This window comes from Suricata suricatta, chromosome 4, assembly GCF_006229205.1.
Source record: "Suricata suricatta isolate VVHF042 chromosome 4, meerkat_22Aug2017_6uvM2_HiC, whole genome shotgun sequence".
Classification (NCBI taxonomy): domain Eukaryota; kingdom Metazoa; phylum Chordata; class Mammalia; order Carnivora; family Herpestidae; genus Suricata; species Suricata suricatta.
Genome location: NC_043703.1, coordinates 77902903 through 77929572, shown reverse-complemented (window position 1 = coordinate 77929572; position 26670 = coordinate 77902903). Strand labels below are relative to the sequence as shown.

The following is a 26670-nucleotide window of genomic DNA, read 5'->3' as shown; positions in this document are numbered from 1 at the left end:
TTAGGTCTTTTATTCATTTTGAGTTAATTTTTTTTTAATTTTTTAAATGTTTTATTTATTTTTGATACAGAGAGAGACAGAGCACGAGAGGGGGAGGGGCAGAGAGAGAAGGAGACACAGAACTGGAAGCTGGCTCCAGGCTCTGAGCTAGCTGTCAGCACAGAGCCCGACGCGGGGCTCGAACCCACGAATGTGAGATCTGACCTGAGCGAAGGTTGGAGGCTTAACCAACTGAGCCACCCAGGCGCCCCTTTGAGTTAATTTTTGTATACAGTGTGAGGTATGGCCCAGCTTCTTGTTTTGTAGAAATTGAGTTGTTCAGCAGAAGTTTTGTCCATTTTGATTGTGCTTGATACCCTTATCAAAAATCAATAGGCCGTAGATGTATGGGTTCATTTTTGGATTTTCTGTGTCCTTATGCCAGTCCTGTACTGTTTTGATCACTGCAGCTTTGTAGTAAGTTTGCAAGTCTTTTAGGTTAAATATATTCCTAAGTATTTTATTCTTTTAGGTGGGAAGATGATGGAGTAGGAGGACCCGGAGCTCACCCCATCCCATATTTACAACTAGAAACATCTACATCCAAGTTAGTAAACTGGAGAGCAATCTGAAGACTGGCAGAACAAATTCCACAACTAAATATAGAGAAGAAGCTGCATCTGAAAGGCTAGGAATATCAGAAAGGCAGAGAGGCTGCCTGTAGGAGAGAGGGAGCTACATTGCATGAATAGGGCAGAGAAATGGACCCTCACCCCAGGGACCTCTCACAGGGAAAACTAATCCCTATGTTAAAAACCAGAGGAGCTTTGAAACCAAGGAGCTGAATTCTGTGAGCTTATAAAAACTGTGGGGCTTAGAACCTGGAGCTTTGGAAGCCAGCTGACTGGGTGCTGCCCTGGCCAGTGGGGTGAGTGATGCTGGGTCGCTACCCTTAAAGAGACAGCAGCTCTTGTGGAGAGGCAAGGTAAAAACAGCATGTATACAACACTGGGGGCGCACAGGAGACACATCTGTTCATGTTGATTGGGGACCATGTTGGGGGACTTCTTTGAAAACAAAGGAGCTGGCAGGTGCTATTTTCCTCCCCACTCCCACCAGCATAAATTCAGAGCCACGTATAGGAAGCAGAGCTGCACAAACACTTGCAACCTAATGTGCTAGCAATACACCATGCCCATGATTTCTCCTGAGGACTCGCCCACTCCAGTCCTGCTAGCCTTGGTCCTGGACTCAGGGTGAATTTTGTTAAAGCCACGAACACTCACCCAGATACCCAGTGCACTGCACCCAGCCACATGCTCCCTCTCACTCTTGTACACCAGGCCCAGCCATACCCAGCTGTCATGTGCCATGCCGACCTTGTACCCCCTGCCACCTCCACACACAGCTCCCAGCAGCCACAGGATGTCAAGGAATCCAGCATTGGACTAGTGGCCCAACCCAAATTTTACTTACAACACCATCCTGCTCCCAAGCTCCCCGATGGGCATGCCCTCTCAGAACTGTCTTGCCTGGGTCCCACTAACAGAGCCCGCAGCAGGCCAAGAGTCCGTGCAAACAGTTGCACTGAAAAGAAATGTGACTGAGCTACAACAGCAAGGTATGAGCAGTACAGGATATGCTCTGGTGAAGAGGGGCACTGCACTACAGGGCACACAAGGACATCCTCTTCAGAAAGTTACTACTTTCAAGAGTAGAAGGCATAGCTGACTTTCTTAACAGAAACAGAGAGGCAGACAAAATGAGGACACAGATTTTTCCCAAATGAAAGAACAAGACAAGGCTATGGCGAGAGATCTAAGCAAAACATATATAACATGCCTGATAGAGAATTTAAAGCAGTGATCATAAGGATACTCACTAGACTTGAGAAAAGAGCAAAAGACATGAGTGATACCCTTAACACAGAGATAAGGAATAACATAGCAGAGATAAAGGGCTTAAATGAACAAAATGAGAAACACACTTGATGGAATAAATAGCAGTATGGAAGAAGCAGAGAAACGAATTAGTGACTTAGAAGACCATAATGGAAAGTAACCAAGTTGAACAAAAGACAGAAAAAGAATTATACAAAACAAGAGTGGACCTAGGGAGGTCCCTGGGTGGCTCACTTAGTTAAGCATCTGACTCTTGATTTTGGCTCAGAGCATGATCCCAGGATCGTGGTATCAAGCCCCACATCAGGCTCTGTGCTGAGCATGGATTCTCTCTCTCCCGCTGCTATTTTTCTGTTTACAATCTCTCCCTAAAAAATAATAAAAATTAAATTTAAAAAAGAATGGCTTAAGGAACTCATTGACACTCCATCAATCAATATTTGGGTTATAGGAGTTCTAGAAAAAGAAGAGAGAAAAGGGGGCATAAAATTCATTTAATGAAATAATAACTGAAAAGCCTCCCTAATCTGGGTAAAGAAACTAATATCCAAATCCAGGAGGCACAGAGAATTTCCATCAAAATCAACAAAGCAGATCCATGCCAAGACATACTGTAATTAAATTTGCAAAATACAGTGATAAAGAAAAAAATCTTAAAAGCAGCAAAACCGAAGTCAGTAACTTACAAAGGAGAGCTCATGAGACTAGTGGCATATTTTTCAGCAGAAACTTGGCAGGCTACTAAGGAGTGGCATGATCTATTCAGTGTGCTAAGCGGGAAAAATCTGCAGCCAAGAATACTCTATCCAGCAAGGCTATCATTCAGAATAGAAGGAGAGTTTCCTAGACAGTCAGTCAATCAGCCAATCAATAAAGTTTGTGATCACTAAACCAGTCCTAAAAGAACTATTAAAGAAGACTCTTTGAAAGGATAGACCAAAAGTGACAGGATAGAGGTATGAAATATAGTAAAAATGAATATTTCTGTAGAAAACAGTCAGGGAATTCACACAAAAGAAAGGATATAAGATATAATACTTACCTAAAATGTGGGGAGTAGACTAGAGAAAATGAGTTCAGACTTAAATGACTATCAATATAGACTGCTATATTTAAAAGAGATTATATACAGACCTAGTGGTAACCATATCAAAAACCACTACAAAGGATAAAGAGAAATAAATCTAAATATATCTGTAAAGAAAATCAGCAAAACATGAAACAAAAGATCAGAAAAAATCTTCAGATACAACTACAAAATAAGTAATAAAATGGCAACAAATAGATATTTACCAATAATTACTTTGAATATAAATAGACCAAACACTCCAATCAAAAGACCTGGAGTGACAGAATAGATAAAAGACCAACGGTCATCTATACTTGCCTACAGGAGACTTGTTTCAGACCTAAAGACATCTGCAGATTGGAAGTAGGAAATGGGGAAACATCTGTCATGCAAATGGATGTCAAAAGAGAGCTAGAGTAATAAAACTTACCTTGAAAAAAATAGACTTTGAAACAAAGTCTGTAACAAGAAACAAAGAAAGACACTATATAATAATGGGACAATTCAACAAGAAGATACAATTGTAAATATTTATGCACCCAGCATGGGAGCACCCATACATACAACAGTAACAAAAATAAAGGAACTAATCAATAACAGTGCAGTAATGGTAGGGGACTTTAACATTCCACATACGTTAGTAGATCATCTAAACAGAAAATCAACAAAGAAACAGTGGCTTTGTTTGACACACTGGATCAAATGGATTTAACAGATAAGTTCAGAATATTCCATCCTAAAAGAGCAGAATACACATTCTTTTCAAGTTCACACAGAACATTCTCCAGAATAGATCACATTAGCTCACAAAACCAGCCTCAACAAATTCAAGATCAAAGTTATATCATTTATCTTTCTGACCACAACACTATGAAACTAGAAGTCAACCAGAAGAAAAAATCTAGAAAGACTATGAATATATGGAGGTTAAATAGCATACTACTAAACAATGAATAGGTGAACAAGGAAATCAAAAAAGAAATTAAAAAATACATGGAAACAAATGAAAATTGAAACATAACAGTCCAAAACCTTTGGGTTGCTGTAAAAGTAGTCCTAAGAGGGAAGTTTATAGCAATACAGGCCTACATCAAGAAGCAAGAAAAATCTCAACTAAACAATTTAACTTTACATCTAAAGGAGCTAAAAGAAGAATAACAAGAAGAAAAAGGAAGGAAGAAAGGAAAAAGGAAAAGAAAAAAAAAGAAGGAAAGAAATGATAAAGATTAGAGCAGAAATAAATGATACAGAAGCTAAAAAATAAAACCCAAAAGAACAGATCAATAAAACCAGGAGGTGGTTCTTTGGAAAAAATAAAACTGATAAACTTCTAGCCAGAGACATCAAGAAAAAACAGAGGACTCAAAAGTCACAAATGAAAGCAGAAAAGTAACAACTAACACCATAGAAATACAAATAATCATAGGAGATTATTATGAAAAACTGTGTGCCAACAAATTGGACAACCTAGAAGAAATGGATAAATTTCTAGAAACATATAAATCACTAAAACAAATAGAAATTTGAACAGGCTAATAGCCAGGAAAGAAATTGAGTTAACTATTCAAAAATCTCCTAACAAACAAACGTCCAGGACCTGATGGCTTCATAGGCAAATTCTACCAAACATTTATAGAGGAGTTAATACCTATTCTCAAACTATTCCAAGAAATTAAAAAGGAAATTCATTCTATGAGGCCAGCATTAACTCTGATCCCCAAACCAGACAAAGACACCACTTAAAGAGAACTACAGGCCTATATCCCTGATGAACACAGATACAAAAATCCTCAACGAAATACTAGGAAACCAGATCTAACAATACATTTAAAAAATCATTCACCATGGTCAAGTAGGATTTATTCCTGGCTTGCCAGGGTGGTTCAGTATTTGCAAGTCAACCAACATGGTACATCACGTCAGTAAGAGAAAGGATGATGGGGCACCTGGGTGGCTTAGTCGGTTGAGCATCCAACTCTTGATTTCAGCTGAGGTTTACGGGATGAAGCCTCACATTGGAATCTCTGCAGACAGCATGGAGCTTGCTTGAGGTTTTCTCTCTTGCTTTCTCTCTCTCTCTCTCTCTCTCTCTCTCTCTCTCTCTCTCTCTCTCCCCCTCTCCCTCCCTCCCCCTCTTTCCCTCCCTCCCTTTCTCTCTCATCCTCTCTCTCCCTCCCTCCCTCCCTCTGTCTACGTCTCTCTCTCCCCTTCCACAACTTGCACGTGTGTGCATACTCTCTCAAACTTAAAAAAAAAAAAAGAAAAGAACCCATAGGATCATTTCAATAGATGTAGAAAAAGCATTTGACAAAGTATACCATCCATTCATGATAAAAACCCTTAACAAAGTAGTCTTAGAGGGAACATACTTCAGTATGATAAAGACTCTATGGAAAGCCCACAGATAACATTATTCTTAATGGGGAAAAACTGAGCTTTTCCCCACTCTCACCACTTATATTCAACATAATGCTGGAAGTCCTAGCCACAGCTGTCAGACAGTAAAAAGAAATGAAAGCTATCCAAATTGGTAAGGAAGTAGTAAAATTTTTACTATTGGCAGATGACATGATATTCTATACAGAAAACCCCAAAGACTCCACAAAAAACTGCTAGAACTGATAAATGAATTTAATAAAGTCACAGGATACAAAATCAATGTACAGAAATCTGTTGCATTTCTATACACCAGTAGTGAAGTGGCAGAAGGAGAAATTAAGAAAACGATCACATTTACAGTTGTACCAAAAATAATAAGATTCCTAGGAATAACCTAACCAAAGAGGTGAAAGACCTGTACTCTGGAAACTATAAAACTCTGATGGAGGAAATTGAAGATGACACAAATAAGTAGAAAGACATTCCTCCTCATGGATTGGAAGAATAAATACTGTTAAAATGTCTGTACTACCCAAAGCAATCTACAAGCTTAATGTAATCTCTGTCAGAACACCAATAGCATTTTTTATGGAACCTGGGACAGATAATCCTAAAGGTTGTATTGAACCACAGAAGACCCCAAATAACCAGAGGAATCTTGGGGGGCAGGAAGCAACGGTAAAGGCCTCACAATTCTGGACTTCAAGTTATATTACATAGCTGTAGTAATCAAAACAGTATGGTGCTGGGACAGAAATAGAGATATAGATCAGTGGAACACAGTAGAAGACCAGAAGTAAATCCACAATTATATGGTCAGTTAATCTTTGACAAAGCAGGAAAGAATATCCATTGATAAAAGGACAGTCTCTTCAACAAATGGAAAAATGGAAGGGGAAAAAAAAGGAAAACTGGAACACTTTCTTACAACATACAGGGGTGAAAAAATTCAAAATGAATTAAAGTCCTGAATGTGAGACCTGAAACCATAAAAATCCTAGAAGAAAGCACAGGTAGTAATGTCTCTGACATCTGCCATAGCAACTTTTTTTTAGATATGTCCGCTAAGACAAGGGAAACAAAAGCAAAAAACTATTGGGACTACCTCAAAATAAAAAGCTTCTGCACAGTGAAGGAACAGTCAACAAAACTAAAAGGTAACCTACAGAATAGGAGAAGATATTTGCAAATGACATATCTAATAAAGGTTTAGTATCCAAAATATATAAAGAACTTATAAAACCCAACACCCAAAAAACAATCCAGTTTAAGAAATGAGCAAAAGACACGAACAGATGTTTTTGCAAAGAAGATATACAGTTGTCCACAGATATATAAAAAGATGCCCATCATCACTTATCACCAGGGAAATGAAAATCCAGACCACAATGAGATATCACCTTACACCTGTCAGAATGGCTAAAATCAGTAAGAAACAACAGGTGTTGGTGAGGATGTAGAGAAAAAGGAACCCTCTTGCATTTTTATTGGAAATGTAAACTAGTGCAACCACAGGGGGAAACAGTATGAAGATTCCTTGAAAAGTTAAAAATAGAACTACCTTTTGATCTAGCATACTACAGGGTGTTTATCCAAATAGTACTAGAACACTAATTCAAAGGGATACATGCACTCCTGGGTTTATAGCAGCATTATATATGATAGCCAAGATATGGAAGCAGCCCAGGTGTCCATCAACTAATGAATGGATAAAGGTGTGATACACACACACACACACACACAATGGCATCTTATTCAGCCACGGAGAAGAATGAAATCTTGTCACTTGCAATGACATAGGTAGAGCTGGAGAGTATAATGCTAAGTGAAATATGTCCGAGTCAGATACCATATGATTTCATTCACATGGAATTTAAGAAACAAAGCAAACAAAGGGCAAGAAGAAAGAGACTGAGACAAATCAAGAAACAGACAATTATAGAGAACAAACTGAAGGGTACTAGAAGGGGTGGTAGGTGGGGGGATGGGTTAAATAGGTGAGGGGCATTAAGGAATGCCTTTGTCATAATGAACACAGGGTGTTATGGAAGTGTTAAACTACTATATTGTACACCTGCAACTAGTGTAACACTATATTTACTAACTGGAATTAAAATAAAAATTGAAAGGAAAAACAATTCCCTTTTTGGACTGCATTACATGTGTATAGAAACACAACTGATTGTTGTGTGTTATTCTTGTACTCTTCAAACTGAATTCATTTGATCTAGTCATTTTCTTGTGATTCTTTGGGAGTTTATATATAGAGTGAATATAGTTGTATTTCTTCCTTCCTAATGTAAATGCCTTTTACATTTTATTATCTAATTGCTCTGGCTAGAACTCACGGCACAGTTGTGAATAGCAGTGGTGGAAGTGGGCACATTGCAGGTAATTTTTGAAAGGAAAATTGAATGGCTTAATAATTCTGTAAATGGTCATAGAGCTGAAGTCAGCAGACTTTGGTAAATTGCCATATAGTGAATATTATACTTTGTTGGTTGGGAGGCAAAATTAGGTTTTAAAGTTAATGTTCATGGTGAAGACATGACCTCATTCTCCTAAAAATCCTTCCTTCTCTCAAAGACCGTGATCTTCTCTCGTGGGATGTATTAGCTGCATTCACCTTTGGGCACTTACACATACTGTCCTCACTGTGTTGGATAACTTTACATATGCAAAAGCTGGTTAAGTGCTGTTGGGTTTTAATTTCAGCTGAACTACTCTTTAGCTGTGTCATTTTACTAGTTACTTTTTCTAGAAGCTTCACTTTCCTTCTCTATAAAATGAGTAATGGTACTTCACGGTAAATTAGCTAATTTAGCACATTAAATGAGCTAATAAATGCCAGGATTTGGGCTGTGCACGATAGATTGTAAAGCACTTAATTCCAATGTAGTTTTCTTTTGATTTGTTTTCAACCATTTAAAAATGTAAAACCATTCTCAGCTCACAGGATAATCAAACTAAAACAGGAGACAGGCCCCGAGATAGTGATGAGCTCTTTTATCTTGTGGAATTGTAAATTGGAACATGTTTTCTAGAAATGTTTTTTTCTGTCAGTGTGTTTTAACAGTATTTAAAAAAAAATGTTTAATGTTTATTTTTGAGAGAGAGAGAGAGAGGAACAATGTGAGTTGGGGAGGGGCAAAGAGAGAGGGAGACACAGAATTCGAAGCAGGCTCTGGGCTCCGAGCTGTCAGCACAGAGCCCGACATGGGACTCGAACCCACGGCTCGTGAGATCATGACCTGAGCCGAAGTTGGACATTTAACCCACTGCGCCACCAGGCGCCTCTATATTTTCTACTCTTAACCCCTGACTCTGGCAACCTCCAGTCTGTTCTCTTTATCTGTGAGTTTGGGTTTTCGTTTTGTTTTGTTACCTTCCATACATAAGTGAGATCATGCAGTATTTGTCTTTGTCTGACTTACTTTATTTAGTATAATGCCCCTGAGGTCCAGATATGTTGCCAGTGGCAAGATTCCATTCTTTTTTTATGGCCGATTAATATTCCATTGTGTGCGCGCACACATGCGTGCATGCGCACACACACACACACACACACACACACACACACACCACATTTTCTTCATTCGTCTTTTGAGGACACATGGGCTATTTCCACTTTTTGGCTATTAAAGTGATGCTGCTGTGAACGTGGGGTACATTTATCTTTTTAAGTTAGTGGTTTTGTTTTCTTCAGATAAATACCCAGAGATGGAATTGCTAGATCATGTGGTAGTTTGTGTTGTTTTGAGTTTTCGAGGACCCTTTATATTGTCTTTGCACAGCACTAAACCAGTTTGTGTTCTCAGTGATGTCGCGCAGGGGTTTTCCTGGTTTTTCATCCTTGCTGATACCTTTTAGTTCACCTGTTAGTTCTTGTTGTTGTTGTTGTTGTTTTAATACTGACAGGTAGGAGGTGAGATCTCATTGTGTTTTTGATTTGCATTTCCCTTACGATGATTGATGTTGAGCATTTTTTCTTGTGTTTGTTGGCCATCTGTATGTCTCCCCCCTTAGCCATCTGTATGTCTTCTTTGGAAAGATCTGCCCTATTTTTAATCAGATTGTTTGGAGATTTTTTGTTTGAGTTGTATGAGTGCTTTATATGTTTTGGATATTAATTCTTTATCAGACATGTGATTTGCAAATATTTTCCAATTCAGCAAGTTGCTTTTCTGTTTTTGTAGTATAGAAGCTTTTTAGTTTGCTATAGTCTCATTTGTTTATTCTTACTTTTGGTGTGACACTGTTTTTTCTTAAACCCACTTGCTTCAAGAGATGAACATACTTTATAATGATAATCTCCATTTCAAGTTCATTCATGCATTCCTAGGGTTTTATGTTTTGGGAAATTTAATCACTTCAATTATCAAATTTAAATATCCTTTATTTGCCTGTTTTTAAATCTGTAACAGGGTAAAATCCTTTACAAAGTTCGATGGAAAGGATACACATCAGATGATGATACATGGGAGCCGGAGATTCATCTTGAGGACTGTAAAGAAGTTCTTCTCGAATTTAGGAAGAAAATTGTGGAGAACAAAGCTAAGCCAGTCAAGAAGGATATTCAGGTATTATATGTTATTTCATATTTCTTTTTTTAGTATAATAAACTTTACTGATATAAGGAATATACAGTAAGGAATTTACAAATAATAAATTCTGTATAGCTAGTTGATTCTTATAAAATGCTTAAACTGTTTTTGCCAAACTCTTCTTTCTGTCGTCAACCTGTGATCACAGTTGATGAACAGGTATAGTTTGGACATGTTGATTAATATTTTCCTTTCAGTGAAGAGTAAGGTGAAAGTGGGAGGCTAAACACATGTCAGAACTTTTATTTGTCCAAATGTGAGAGCATCTTGTTTTTGTGTATCTTAGGATACTCTGGATATATCTTAGGATATGCTCTGTACTATTCATGTTACCTCTATACAGTACATTTATATTTTGTCTGCATTATTAACATATTTTTTATGTCTGATTTTTATGCTAATTAAAATAAAATAAATCTTAGGTCATTTTATAAAGCTATAAATTTTAATCTATTACAGATCTGATTATCCCAGTCTTTTGTTTTTCTCTTCTATTCCCACTTCAGTTTTTAGCTACTTCATTGCTTTTTAGTAAGCCCTTTTTGATAGTAAGGAAGGATAAAACAATCAAAGGAGCTTAGATAAGTTAAACTGTCATTGGTTTGGAAAAAGATTTGATGGTGGTCTAGAGTGGGATAATATTAAAACAGATGCAAAAACTTGGGGTAAGGGTTTTCTTTTATGAATTTGTCTATTGTTTTATCCTTAGTCCTCGTATTCCACAAATAATTGAATTGGCTTTATGAATCTTCTTGTAAGACTTTCCCATTTTACTTTCCCATGTAAATTTCACTCATGGCTTCTATTTATACATTGAACCAACTCTTACCCAACTTCTTGCTTTTACTTCTAGTTTTCTTTTTCATTAGAAATTATTATAATTATTTTTAGAATACTGGCAGAAGTTCTCGAACTTAGAGCTATATAGTGAAAATATTTCACAAGAAATAGATTCTTAGAAGTCTTTAAGGACTGAATGTTGATCTTCCTTCCCTACAATTTTAGTTTCTTTTTTTTTTAATTTTTAAATCTTTATTATTTTATTTTGAGAGACAGAGACAGGGAGCGAGCAGGGGAGGGGCAGAGAGAGAGGGAGACACAGAATCCGAAGCAGGCTTCAAGCTCTGAACTGTCAGCACAGAGCCCGACATGGGGCTCAAACCCATGGACATTGATATCATGACTTGAGCTGAAGTCAGATGCTTAACTGAGTCACCCAGGCGCCCCTACAATTTGAATTTCAACCACATTTAAAAAAATACTTGCAGGGGCTCCTGAGTGGCTCAGTTCATGATCTCACAGTTCTTGAGTATGAGCCTTACATCGGGCTCTGTGCTGACAATGCAGAGCCCACTTTGGATCCTCTGTCACCTTCTTTTTCAGTCCCTTCCCCCACTCTCAAAAATAAACATTTAAAAAAATTCTTTAAAAAAAAAAATGAGTCACCTGTATTACTGGCTGAGCCAGCCAGCCTCCCTAGCCTTGTCTTTTTACAAAGCGATTCAAGGAGATTGAAAACCTTACACCAGTTCCACAGTACTCTGTGTCTGTAACCTTCGTGACGTTCATTTCTTACATGCTGTAGGGAAAACATTTGGTAAATGTACCTATCTTTTCCCTCCCTTTCCACTCCCCAAGTCATTTAGAAGAAAAGAATTTGGGGAAATGCGAACTAAAAATACTTGGCATAGTGTTTTCGTGTCTATAAATATTATATTTTTAAGGTGTGGTTTTATTTGCTTATTTGGGTTTTTTGTGTTTTTTTGTTTTTTTTGTTTTTTTAGAATAGGGGAATGTATTTTCCATAGAAGGTATTTCAGATTATACAACACAAATCTGATCAGTTGGGGAAATAAGATTTGTGTGTAGTCTTGCTTATCCCTTATGTAACTGAAATACAAGAGCAAGTTTAAGGACATCTACGATCCAATCTTTAAAAAAGCCTTGCTTTTGGATTGATAACTATTTTTTTGACAACCAGTTCTGTACCAATTACTTTCTTGGTGTTTTTGGAAAATTCTAACTTCAGATCATGTAAAACCACCGTCCATAAGGCTGTTATTATTCACTTTTGCTTTAGTTTAGGACTTTCAGTGGCACTAACAATTTTTCACTGTGTTCCTCTGCTTTCATTTTAAAATGATGCTCGCTATGACAACCAAGACCTATTTGCTAAGTCAGAGACATAAGCAATAGACAACTTCAGTTAATACTTTTAGGAAGTTGAGAAACTCCTTGGGGGGGAAAATTACTACCAGATTTCATTAGTACTACTTTTCAAATTACTATGTTAATGAGTGTTTAAGTCTTTTTTATATCTTATAGAGACTGTCCTTAAATAATGACATATTTGAGGCAAATTCTGATAGTGATCAGCAAAGTGATACAAAAGAAGATACTTCTCCAAAGAAGAAAAAGAAAAAATTGAGGCATAGAGAAGAGAAAAGTCCAGATGATCTGAAAAAGAAAAAAGCAAAGACTGCGAAACTAAAAGATAAATCCAAACCAGACCTGGAGAGTTCCTCTGAAAGTTTAGTATTTGATTTAAGGACAAAGAAAAGAATTTCAGAAACCAAAGAAGAACTAAAGGAATCCAAAAAGCCCAAAAAAGAGGATACAAAAGAAACTAAGGAATTAAAGAAAGGTAAAAAGGGTGAAGTCAGAGATTTAAAGGCTAAAATAAGAGAAGATTCCAAAGAAAACAGAAAAACAAAAAAAGAGAAATGTGTTGAATCTCCATTGGAATCTGAATTGGGTGTACTTAATGACTCCCCTTTTCAAGATGATGACAGTGAAGATTTACATTCTGACAACAGAGACGGGAAGCAGATTAAAAGTGCAAAAGATAAAGCAGGACAAGATGCAGTTCATGATGATTTTGATAAACCGCCAGATGGCTCTGTGAGTGCTGATGAGGACACTGACATCAAAGCAAGGAGAAAAAGGAAAAAACTGAGGAAGACTGAGGAACATAAAGAGAGCAAAACACTGGAAAACAGGAACCTTTTCCTAGAGAAGAAGCTTATACCTAAGAAGCAGAGGAGTCAGGACAGAGGCAAAAGCACCACAGAGTTAGAGAAGCTGACACCTGCACCTGCCCAGACACCCAGGAGTTCAAGAGCAGGTGTGGAAGAGAGGGGCCTCAGGTCCATTGACTCAGCTGGGGAGGTAGGTTCTGGGGGGTGGGTCAGTTGAAGGACAGTCAAAATCTTACAGAAATGCTCAGATCAAGCTGGCACTCTTTTGAAAGTTTAAGAAATTTCACAAAAAGAAAGAGGAAATGGTGTAACAAACTATAAGAATAGTTATTTGGTGCTTAGGGAGTTACTTAATATGTGATTAGAATAGGCAGTTATAAAGGCTGAAGATCCTACTGCTTTTGCACCTCCCACCCTTATCTCTTAATCTTAAAATTTGCTTTCTTTTAGACTACAACTAGAAAATTGAGGGCTAATTTGTGAACAAAACAAGGATTTTTTTAGGGCTATGCAGATGATGTGTAACATTGTGTCGTAAAAGTGAAAATAAGCTTCATCAGCTCAGCTTTTCATACTTCATTTTCCCTGTTGTCTTAAGAATATACTTGTTGAAGATGTGGTATATGCATACACACACACACACACAGACACACAAACACACACTATGGAATATTACTCGGCAGTCAAAAAGAATGAAATCTTGCCATTTGCAACTATGTGGATGGAACTAGAGGGTATTAAGCTAAGCGAAATTAGAGAAAGAAATATATCATATGACTTTACTCATATGAGGACTTTAAGATATAAAACAGATGAACATAAGGGAAGGGAAGCAAAAATGATAGAAAACCAGGGAGGGGGACCAACAGAGGGTTACTGGAGGGGTTACTGGATGGGCTAAACGGGTGAGGGGCATTAAGGAATCTGCTCTTGAAATCATTGTTGCACTATATGCTAACTAACTTGGATGTAAATTAAAAAAATAAATTGAAAGTAATAATATAAAATAAAAAAGACTATACCACTTTTTACTTAAATAATAAGCAGTAACATTATTAATCTTTTAAATCTTATAAAGTGTTTAATAGTTTATCCCATTATTATAGAAATCAGTTTCATATGGCTTTTCAAAACGGAAGTGTTTTCCAGATTATGAAGGTATACATATATACAGTATATATCATGGGCTATGAAAAAAAAATTTTTTTTGATCCATTATTCTCTGTGGATTTATCTTAAGGAAATCATTTTAAAGGAAGAAAAACTTAGGTATACAAAGACGTTTATGGCAGTGTTAATTTCAGTAAATTCATACCAGTCTGTCTAGCCGTGAGGGAAATGATTAGGAAAATGTTGCTGTATCAACTTTGGGACTGTTATGTATCCATTGAAATATTAATTATGAGATCAAAGTAGCAAAAATAGAAAAGGTTCTAAAATGTACAGTGAAGAAATTATACGTATGAACCCAATCATGTAAAAAAATCTATGGGATGTAAATAAAGGAAAGTGAATTTTTTAAAATGATTTTTTAATGTCTTTATTTTATTTTGAGAGACAGAGCAGAGAGCGAGCAGGGGAGGGGCAGAGAGAGCGGGAGACACAGAATCTGAGCAGGCTCCAGGCACTGAGCTGTCAGCACAGGGCCCGACGCAGGGCTCGAACCGACAAACCGTGAGATCATGACCTGAGCCTAGGTCGGATGCTTAACCAACTGGGCTACCCAGGCGCCTGGAAAGTGAATTTTAAACAACAAAATTATCTATGCAAATTTACAGTAATCAGAAGGGAGAATGTGGAGAAATAAAAATAGTCATGTTTGGTTAGTAGGACTGGGGGACATTTTTTTGGAATATTTTTTATAATGAAAAAATATGTAGAGTGAGGTATTGAGTTTTGAATTTGATATTTTTACAAATCATCACAGATGAGGGATAACCTTGATTTAGGAAGCAGTTGGTGTACAAAAGGATTTAATAATCAAGGGTCATGTGCCATAGTACCCAAAACAGTCTCTGATGCCAGAACCTGTATTTTCTAGTCTTCAGATACAGAGTATCAGTTCCTTCTCTGCCTTTGTTTTGGATCTTACATATGTTTCTTTTAGGAGAAAGAGATGAAAAAAAATGAACCCAAGGAAAAGTACCAGAAAAGGCATGATTTGGACAAGGAAGAAAAAGGTCGTAAAGAGCCAAAGGGATTAAAGAGTGAGTGTGAATACTAACATTTTATCCCTTACATTGCAATCTTTTATACAAAAATTTAGTTTCCTGTGAAGACAGTCTCTCGTTTCTAACCTGCAGTGTCATAGAACTAGAAACTTTTATTCACTGGAGAATTTAGAACTCCATGGTACTTTTGTTTAAATAGTTATTTTAGTTTATTATATGACAGTTCATATTTCTGTAAATAATTTTTTTCTCTTCCATTCACTTTGTTGTTTCTCCTTCTGATGGAGTACACTATTACTTGATCTAGTACATTGATAATTCAGTTGATAAATGAAGCAAATTACTGTTAATACATTTATTGTATTTAGCATTGAGTCATTTGTATACAGATAGTACTGAATATAAATTTTGTATCACATCAAGATACACTGTAATTGAGAATCCATAACAAGTCAGTACTAGAATCAAGTACTTTATAAAAAGTCCACCATTATGGTATTTAAATAAACCCTAGTAGATTATTTTAGTTCATGTGCCAAAAGCACTTGGGACACATGTTCTCATGAAACAGTGATTCTGAGAGACAGATTATTCCTCAGCTCCCCTCCCCCGCCCCCACGGTTTGTAGATAGCTGAGGTAATATTCAAGTTAGATTTCGGTTACAGCCTGCGCTGGGGCTTAGCAGTGAGTAGTAGAGTATTGGAAGCTGGGAAAGACCGCTTGCTCTGATGGATTTTGCATAAAGTAGTTATAATTTAGGGTATCTATTCAAAGTACCTTAGTTTTAAACATGTATCGTTCTTCGAAGAGTAGAGATTCAAAACATTGTACAGTCAGAGCTAATTTTTTCTTTCTCAGATATACTTGGAATATGTAGTCTTAAACTGTTATTCATTCCACTTACAATGATGCTCACTGGGAGGCCAATCTCCAGCATCCCTGCTCATAAAGTCTGTGTGCCTTGTCCCCTGAGGTTATAATGCAGTTCTTCCTAATTTTGATTTATTCTACCTTTTGGGGGGTTATTATTGTCACATCTATTGTTTTGCCAATCTTCTTTCCATTTTTATCTTTAGTGAATACAAAAGCTGAGTGGATTTTCACAGACATCAGGTGTAATTTTTACCAGACACACGGTCAGTGTGCCAGCACCTTCAGTTCCACCCATTCATCGTGAGGAGTCATTTTGTGCAGGGTTAACCTTTGGGTCCAGTTGTAGGCAGTTGTTTTCGCAGGACGCTGGTGTCATGACTAGGATTATTTTGAGACTCACTGTGTTCAGTAGGCCTTTGACAGAACTGGGCAGTATTTCCGAATACCTGATTTTCAGCCATTCACTTTAGATGCCTTTCTAAATATTGAGCAGCCAGTAGAAAAACCAGTTTAAACAAATTCACGGCTTTGATAGTAAACCTGATCATGCTTTATAACCAAGGGAGATATAGTAAAAATTTCAAATTCTTACTATTCAACGCCTAGATTTTCTTTTGATTACAACAGAAATTTGTGAGTCATATTTATTCTCAATTTTATTTTTTGACTAGCATTCAAGGAAATCAGAAATGCATTTGATATATTTAAGTTAACTCCAGAAGAAAAAAATGATTTTCCTGAGACTAATCGGAAAAGAGAAGAAACACCACTAGATTATAAAATTACAGAAGATCACAAAACCAAGGAAAACAAGCAGTTACTTAAAGAAAGGAGAAATACACGAGATGAAACTGATACGTGGGCGTACATAGCTACAGAAGGTGACCAGGAGGGGCTGGACAGTGTGAGCCAAGCAGATGCAGGCTCCGGTGAGTGTGCGCGAGCCAGACAGGTGCGGGCTCCGGTCAGTGTGCACGTCGTTAGTTTGCAGGATGTGTTCAGGACAGTGCACCATGTTTCACTTTTCCAACTCTTCTCTCCAAGTGTAGTTCTGATCAGGAAAAAATGAGGTGGATTTTATTGAATCTCCCAAACACACACATTTTTATATTGAAGACTTAAGTCATTCTGTGACTTCTAATTGATTAGACAGATATTTTCTGGGTTCCTATACTACGCTTAGCACATTTAGAAATTATAAAGATTTCTGGTTTTCTACATTACTTACTCTTGCCAAGCAGTCGATTGTACATCTCATTAGATTTCGTTCAGAAAACTAACCAATACAGACTTATTTGTATTCTGCCTTTTTAACTTTGTAGTAACACTTGCTAAAATAAGATTATATTATAAATGCTATCCTAGGGATGTTGGAATTGACTGCCAAGGAAGGAGAATCATGGATAGAATTCAGAGTACAGTAGCTGTGGGGAAGAGTGTGCACACACGCACACACTTAAAACTAGGACAGAATAAACAAAAGAGGTTAACCTGATAAAACTCTATTATTTGTAAATCTTGAGAAGCAATTGAAGAGAATTAAAAAAAATTTTTTTTAATTTTTTTAATGTTTTATTTATTTTTGATACAGAGAGAGACATGGCATGAGAGGGGGAGGGGCAGAGAGAGGAGGAGACACAGAACTGGAAGCAGGCTCCAGGCTCTGAGCTAGCCGTCAGCACAGAACCTGATGCGGGGCTCGAACCCACGAACGTGAGATCTGACCTGAGCCGAAGTCGGAGGCCCAACCGACTGAGCCACCCAGGCGCCCCTTAAAAAATTTTTTTAATGTTATTTTTGAGAGAGAAAGAGGGAGAGACACAGAATGCGAGTATGGGAGGGGCAGAGAGACACACACACACATACACACACACACACAGAATCTGAAACAGGCGGCAGTCGCTGAGCTGTCGTGGGGCTCCAGTGTCAGCCCAACATGGGGCTAAAACCAGGAGATCATGACCAGGTGCCCCAAAGAAAAATTTTTCAAATATCTCAGCAGGCATCTGGAGCCACCAACTCTTGATTTCAGCTCAGGTCTTGATCCCAGGGCCATGGGATTGAACCTCACATGCAAAGTGTGGAGCCTGCTTAAGATTCTTTCTCTTCCTCTGCCCCTTGCGTGCACTTGCTCTCTCTTTCTCTCAAATAAAAATAAAATATTTCTGAATATATGGCAGACTAGATAGTCTGGGTAGTTCTTGTACAGCAAAACAGCTAGATTCTGATTACTGTGTAAATCACAGTAGAAATTAACACACTTTCTAGGAGGAGTAGAAAAAGGGGACAAGAGAGGATGCCCACAGGGTACATGTCAGACATCAGCATTGCTGTTGGGATATTGAACAATAAGGAACAGATAGTAGGTGTTGGTTTGCAAACTCCAGATTTCACTGGGTGAAATTTGAATCCAGCCCATGGGGGGAACATAAGAAGGAACCAAAGAAAGAGGCTGGCCACTCCAGATTGATGGGTTGAATAAGCAAGGGACCTTACAGAGGAGACTTGCCTGGGTTTGCCACAGTGGAGTAGATCAGCCGGTGCACGCGTGCACAGACACACACACACACGCACGCACGCATACTCCCAATGAATCTCAAACGTTTACATAGAGGTTTTAACTGGGTTCAGTCACGTCTTTAGCCCAGACAGTCCCAGCGACCCCTTAAGTTCTCAAGGCTGTGTCCTTGGAAGAGCTCCTGGTATGAGAATGGTGGGTGGAACCTTCTGAAGAGAAACCTCTCATTGCTTAGGTCAACCCAGAGTCACCTTCCGCGATGACCTTCCAACAGCACGGAGCATCAGGACAGCCATTGGTTGGTTCCTTGAACTAGTAGAATAGACAAGCTTCTACCAACATTGACTAAAGAATGAAAATTGAAAAATGTGTAAACAAAAAATATTTCCAAGGAGAAAAGAGACATGATTATACATTGTGTACAAATTAAAAAGATAATTCTATGAGCAGTTTTTTACTGACAGACTTGAGAATAGAATGAAATGGGAAAATTCCTGGGGGAATATAGTTTAACAAAACTGTCCCAAAAAGAAATACAAAAATCGAGTACCTTTACAACTGTTAAAGAATGTGAGGGGCACCTGGATGGCTCAGTTGGTTAGGCATCCAACTTCAGCTCATGTCATGATCTTGTGGTTTGTGAGTTCGATCCTTGAATCAGGCTCTGTGCTGCTAGCTCAGACCCTGGAATCTGCTTCGGATTCTGTGTCTCTCTCTCTCTCTCTGCCCCACTCTTGCTTGTGCTCTGTCTCTCAAAAACGAATAAATGTTAAAAAAAAAATAGTAATGTAAAATTAACACTATAGGGCACCTGGGTCGCTCAGTCGATTGTGCATCCAACTTTGGCTCAGGTCATGATCTCACAGTTCATGGGTTTGTGTTTGAGCCCAGCATCAGGTTAGTGTCTAAAATCTATAAAGAACTTAATCAAACTGACACCCAGAAAATAAATAATCCAGTGAAGAAATGGGCAATAGACATGAATAGACACTTTTCCAAAGAAGACGTCCAGATGGCTAATAGACACATGAAAAGATGCTCAGCATCACTCAGCATTGGGGAAATACGAATTAAAACCACAACAAGATACCACCTCACACCTGTTAGAATGGCTAAAATCAACAACTCTGGCAACAACAGATGCTGGCGAGGATGCAGAGAAAGAGGATCTCCTTTGCACTGTTGGTGGGAATGCACACTGGTGCAGCCACTCTGGAAAACAGTGTGGAAGCTCCTCAGAAACTTAAAAATAGACCTACCCTATAATCCTGCAGCTGCACTACTAGGTATGTATTCAAGGGATACAAGGGTGCTGTTTCACAGGGGCACACGCACCCCAGTGTTTATAGTACCACTATCGACAGTCGCCAGAGTATGGTAAGAGCCCAAATGTCCTTCAGCAGATGAATGGATAAAGAAGATGTGGGGTGTATATATACACATATGTGTGTGTGTATATATAGATATACAGACATGCATACACATATATATACATACATACAGTGGAGTATCAGCAATCAAAGCAATGAAATCTTGCTATTTGCAACAACGTGGATGGAACTAGAGGGTATTATGCTAGGAGAAATAAGTCCATCAGGGGAAGACAAATATCACATGATTTCACTCATTTGAGGAATTTAAGATACAAAACAGATGAAAATAAGGGAAGGAAAGCAAAAATGCAAAAACAAGGAGGGGGACAAAACATAAGCGACTCTTAAATACAGAGAACAACTGAGTGTTGCTGGAGGGGCTCTGGGTGCAGTCCTGGGCTAGATGGTTAAGGGGCATTGAGGAAGACACTTGTTGGGTTGAGCACTGGGTGTTACACATAAGGGGGTGAATCGCTGGAATCTACCCCTGAAGTCATTATTGCACTATATGCTAACTAGGTTGTAAATTAAAAATTAAGTAAATAATAAGAGCTTTCTCAATTAATAAAGAACATTAAACCTTTGACAAACATCTGTCACCACTTTTATTCCACACTGTTCTAAAGTCTACCCAATACAGTAAAAGAGTGAAAAACAAAAGATAGAAGCATTGGGAAAGAAGCCTCCCCTCCCTAGACCCCCCCCCAAAAAAAGCTGTTCATTATCAGATGTTATCATATATGTCAAATTCAAAAGAATCCTCAAATTTTAGAGATGTTAAAGGTTTAGCAGGTGACTGGGTAGGTGTAAGGCCAATATACAGAAGTCACTTACCGTTCTGTATGTATTTCTTAAAAAATTTTTTTTACATTTAATTTTGAGAGAGTATGAGCAGGGGAGGGGCAGAGAGAGGAGACACAGAATCCAAAGCAGGCTCCAGGCTCTGAGCTGTTAGCACAGAGCCCGATGCAGGGATTGAACCCACGAATGGTGAGATTATGACCTGAACCAAAGTTGGATGCTCAACTGACAGCCACCCGGGCGCCCTGATGTATTTCTGTACAGTGTATATTTCTGCATGTATTTCTGTAAAAATAAATAGTAAATGTAATCTTAAGAGCTAATTTTCTTTCTTTCTTTCTTTCTTTCTTTTTTTTTTAGTTTATTTTTGAGAGAGAGAGAGAGCAAGCAGGGGAGTGGCAGAGAGAGAATCCCAAGCAGGCTCCACGCTCAGTGCTCAAACCCACAACCGGGGATATCATGACTTGAGCCAAAATCAAGAGTCGGACACTTAATCAATTGAGCCACACAGGCACCCCTTAAAAAGTTCATTTCCAGTCAATAAATAACAAGCATTGGCAGGATGTGGAGAAAAAGGAACCCTTGTGCACTGTTGGTGGGAATGTAAATTGGTACAGTCTCTGTTGAAAACACTGTGGTGGTTCCTCAGAAAATTAAAAATAGAGATACCATATGAGTCATTAATTCCGTCACTGGGTATTCACCCAAAGAAAAGGAAAACACGAATTCGAAAAGATAAATGCACCCCTGTGTTTATTGCAACATTACTCCTAATCACCAAGATATGGAAGTGTCCATGAACAAATAAATGATAAAGAGGTTTGTGTGTGTGTACACAATTCGTACATACACACATGCAATGGAATGTTACTCAACCATAATAAAGAATGAGGTTTGCAGTAGGGTGGATGGACCTAGAGGGTGTTAGTGCTAAGTGAAACAAGTTAGAGAAAGACAAATACCCCAGTGATCTCACTTATATCGGGAATCTAAAAAAAAACCCAAAATGAATTAATAAACAAAAAGCAGAAACACCTATAAATACAGAGAACAAACTGATGGTTGCCAGAGGGCAGAGGATAGAGGGGAGAGTAAAATGAGGGAAGAGGGGTAGGAGGTACAGGTTTCACGTTCTGGAATGAGCATGTCGCCTGGATAAAAGTTGCAGCATGGGGAGCACTGTAATTTCGTGGGGACAGATGGCAGCTCCACTTGTGAGCACAGCACAACTTAGAGAACCGTAGAATTATTATGCTGTATGTTTGGAACTAACATAACATTGCGTGTCAACATTAGGAGGATGAAAAAGTTCATTTGTAGTAGCAGCCCATTGAAATGGTTCCTAAGAATTTATGAAGATCTATAAGACTTGTATGGAGAAAATTATAAAAATTTTTGAAAAATTATTAAAATTTTATACCATTTTATTAGTAGAAAACAATTTTCTAAATCTGTCTTTTTCTTCGAGTTGGTCTATAGTGTCACTGTGGTCCCAGGTTCCCAACGTAACTTCTATGGAATTTATAAATGCCGATTCTAGAACTTATGTGGAAGACTAACCAGAAGCCAAACCCTGCTATATGAAGCTGTAGTACTAGATACAGTATTTGCATGGCACAGGAGAGGTAGGCTAATCAACAGAGGAGAGCCCTCAGATTCGGAGCCTTGCAGGTGTGGAAACTGGGGAGAGGACAAGTGGCAGCACACATCCGTGGGGAAAGATAGGCTGTTACACGTGGTGTGAGGATAACAGGTTATCCAATGGAGTAAACCATATGTGAAAACCGAATTTAGAGGATAAAAGATCATGTCTCTAAGACTTGGAGGTAGGGAAAGGTTTCTGAAACAAGACACAAAATAAAAGTCCCATGAAAGAAGAGTCGGAGGTACTTGGGCGGAGGCTCTGGTATCGATCTCAGGGTCATGAGTTCAAGCCCTTCACTGGACTTGACAGTTGGTGTGAAGCCTACTTGGAAAAAATTAAGTGAGGTCGCCTGGGTGGCTCAGTTGGTTAAGTGTCTGACTTTGGCTCGCGTCATGATCTCACAGCTCGTGAGTTCAGGCCCCACCTTGGGCTCTGCTGACAGCTCAGAGCTGGAGCCTACCCCAGATTCTATGTCTTTCTCTCTTCTCCCCACTCATGCGCTCTGTCTCTCTCTTTCTCTTTCAAAAATAAACATTTTAAAAACTTCTAAGTGATAATCAGTGTGCCTGATTATGGAAGTTTAGAATAGTCCCACAACCTGCCATCTGCAACAGTAGACCCAGGGAAGCTGGTAGTATAATTTCAGTCTGAGTCCAAAGGCCTGAGAACCACAGAGCTGAGGTGTACGTCTTGGAATCCAAAGAGTCAGGACCCCGATGTCTTGGGGCAGCAGAAGATGGAGGTTCCAGGCCAAGAAGAGAGATTCCCCTTTCCTGTGCAGTGCAGAAGATTAGATGATGCCTTTCCACCTTGAGCGCAGATCATTAACTTGGGCTGGTGCTTCGAATGCTGATCCCCCTGGGAAAGGCCCTCAGAGACACGTACAGAAATAAGGTTTTAACCAGCTCTCTGCGCATCCCTTAGCCTAATCAGTTGACACATAAAATGAGATACCAACTTTTATAAAGCTAAGAAACAACTGTAGATATTTTAGGATATAAGAATTTATGGCAGAATCATTTTAAAAAGAATAAAAGGGAAGGATATTCAAATTCTGGGTCCATAACTTCGCTGTGGTGGAAGGTGGCACCAGGTGGGAGTGTGTAGGTCCTGGCATGGTTCTGTGCTCAAGGTAGTGCTGTGCTCACATTCTTTAGTGTCACTAAAAATAAAATTTTAAGTTAAAGTTAATGAAGTTTATTAAAAATAAGAAGAAAAGGTTAAAACTACCAGTTGCTGCATCAAGATCCAACGCTTGGTAAGGAATGAACATAGGATTTTGAGCCAGTTTGCTATGTTAGAGACCAAACTCTGAGCTGCGTACAACCTCCTCTTGTTCCTCTGTAAGAGTTCTGCAAGTTAGGTGGCTTTATCTCCGGTGGTTTATAACCCTCATCTGACCTGCTTCCCGGGTTTAAACTCTCATCTGACCTGCTTCCCGGGTTTAAACCCTCATCTGACCTGCTTCCCGGCTCTTCGCACAGACCCAGGGTGCCGCTCTGGAGACTGGGGAGGTCAGGCTGCGGGCTCAGATGAGTCTCAGTCTGCAGGTGGCTCTTGGCCTACTGGTGTGTGTGAGTACATCACAGATCGTCCCTGTCACCCACGTACCTGCTTGCAGGCTGTCAAATGTTGACTCGGCACCTAGTTCTCCTCACTGAACGGTGGCTGCTTTTACCATCACTGCTGTTACTCAGAGGGAGGCAAGCTTGTGTGACTTTCTCAAAGCCGTGCAGCTGGCCCGTGGAGCTGGGTTGTGGGAAATCCACGATGTGCAGCTCCTAAGATTGTGCTCTTGCTACCGTGAAATGCTCTTGGAGGAGCAAAGAGAAGTGTTGGTTTGAATTGAGAGCTTTGGAAGAATTTCCGTCATTTATTTGCATGTCTTTATTTTTAAACATGTATTTATTTTTGAGTGACAGAGCATGAGTGGAAGAGGAGCAGAGGGAGAAGGAAACACAGAATTGGAAGCAGGCTCCAGGCTCTGAGCACAGAGCCTGACGCTGGGCTCAAACCCACAAACTGTGAGATCATGACCTGAGCCGAAGTCGGACGCTCAACCAACTGAGCCACCCAGGCGCCCTTGCATATCTTTTACAAACTTCATTTCTATGGCAAGGTTAACTGCCTCACATTTGTATCATTGAGGAATTGATTTTAGGTTAAAATACTTTTTAACTCTGACCATTAAGTATTTATACTTTTTACTTAAAAGAAAAAAAAGGCAGTTTTTTGGGTGGGGCACCTGGGTGGCTCGGTTAGTTAAGCATCAGACTTCAGCTCAGGTCATGATTTTGCAGTTTGTGAGTTCGAGCCCGGCTCCGGCTAAGAGCCTGGAGCCTGCTTCCAATTCTGTTTCCCTCTCTGTTGGCCTCTCCCCCACTAGCACTGCCTTTCTCTCTTTCTCTCTCTCTCTCTCCCTCTCTCTCAAAAATAAACATGAAAAATTATTTTAATTAAAATTTAAAAAAAAAATAGCACAGTTGTTTTGAATTACTCTCTAATGAGTTATCCTCAAATCTGTCTCCTGCACTGCCAGTGGTGGATGAACATGTCCTTCCCTGATGTTAATGAGCCCCTGGGTCAGACAGAGGATGGAGGAAACTAGCACTTGCTTTATGGTAGGAGGGAGCACGGAGGGCTTCCAGGAGGAGAACCTGGAGCTGAGTCTAAAGGATCAGTAGCTTTATTTACATACGATTCTGGTTTACACATTTAGAATGGCTTTACTTACATAAATGATTGGAAGACATATGTATCCAGGAAGAATGGCCCAAGATAGAAATGTGAAGAGATTTGGGGCACCTGGGTGGCTCAGTTGGTTAAGAATCCAGCTTTGGCTCAGCTCATGATCTCATGCATGGCTCACATTCTGTCTCTCTCTGTCTTTCAAAAATAAAACGTTAAAAAGTTTTTAAGACAACTGAGAACTTAATAAAACAGCATTGTTACAGAAAAAATGGCTATTCTGTGTTCCAGATGGCAGACAGCAGATTGTGAGTTTGGGCATGGACTTGCAGTTGGAATGGATGAAATTGGAGGATTTTCAAAAGCATCTTGATGGGGAAGATGAGAATTTTACTACAGCAGATGCAATTCCAAGTAGTGAGTAGTTTGGGAATTTTGGCGATCCTTTTCATGAATCTAGATATGGGAAGCCTAATTTATGTTAATTCCTCCACTGTAGATGTATTGAGGGATGCTGTGAAAAATGGGGATTATATTGCCGTGAAGCTGGCACTTAATTCAAATGAAGACTATAACCTGGATCAAGAGGTAATACGTCTTAGCAAAGTCTCATGAAATAAAGATGTGAAGTAGCTCTTTTCAAGTAATTTAGCTTTACTTTTCATATTTTAAAAATTATAAAAGTAAGGGGGTCCCTGGGTGGTTCAGTCAGTTAAGTGCCAACTTCGGCTCAGATCGTGATCTCAGGGTTCATGAGTTCAACCCCCCACTTTCAGCTGTGCTGACACCTCAGAGTCTGGAGCCTGCTTCAGATTCTGTTAGTGTGTCTCTCTGCCCCTCCCCTGCTTGCACTTGGTCTCTCTCTATCTCAAACATTTAAAAACATTTTTTTAATTCTGAAAGTAGAGGTACCTGGGTGACTCAGTCGGTTGAGCATCTGACTCTTGATGTTTGGCTTCAGTCATGAGATCGGCCCCAAGTCAGGCTCTGCACTGGGCATGGAGCTTGCTTGCTTATGGTTCTCTCTCCCTCCATTTGTGCTCGCTCTCTGGCTGTGTCTCTCTCTCTAAAAGAAAAATAGATTTTCTCTCCCCCTGCATATTCCTCTCTCCAGCTCATGTTCTCTCTTTCTGAAATAAAATAAGTTATAAAAGTAATGTTCACTTTATAAACTGAAGCACAGTAGAAATGTATAATGTAGAAAATTAGAGGCCTGGTAATTCCAGCCCCTAGAGTGGCCATTTGGTCTACCTGTGACCTGTCTGGTGTTGTCTGTGGTTGAACCTCTGCTGCCTGGAGGGACGTAAAATAGCTCTCTGTGTCAGAGTCTTTTAAGCCTAGGGGGTTTTTATTTTTAGATAGTCGCATCTGTCAGTCCTTTTTTCCTTTATGCCTTTGGGTGTCTTTTCTTGCTTACACAAGATTTTTATATTTTCTTCTTTAGTTTTCTTGCTTTAATGGTGGATTTTTACATTTATTCTTTAGAGACTGTAGTTCAAAAAAGTTATTGGGATTTTGACTAAAATTTCATGAAATCTGGGGCACCTGGGTGGTGCAGTCGGTTAGGCATCCAACTCTTGATTTTGGCTCAGGTCGTGATCTTATGGTTTGTGAGATTGAGCCCCTTATTGGGCTCTGCTCTCACAGTGCGGAGCCTGCTTGGGATTCTGTGTGTCCTTCTCTGTGGCCT

At 39.0% G+C, this 26670-nt stretch overlaps 1 protein-coding gene across 1 annotated transcript in view; it reads left to right on the top strand.

Annotated features, from left to right (window-relative positions):
- The window catches only part of MPHOSPH8 (M-phase phosphoprotein 8), a 53035-nt gene that overhangs the window by 8945 nt on the left and 17420 nt on the right, over positions 1-26670 (top strand). The window contains exons 2-7 of the mRNA XM_029937018.1: positions 9753-9908; positions 12258-13100; positions 15018-15117; positions 16627-16884; positions 25272-25397; positions 25480-25568. Coding sequence (XP_029792878.1) covers positions 9753-9908; positions 12258-13100; positions 15018-15117; positions 16627-16884; positions 25272-25397; positions 25480-25568 — 1572 coding nt within the window. The remainder of the gene's footprint in view (positions 1-9752; positions 9909-12257; positions 13101-15017; positions 15118-16626; positions 16885-25271; positions 25398-25479; positions 25569-26670) is intronic.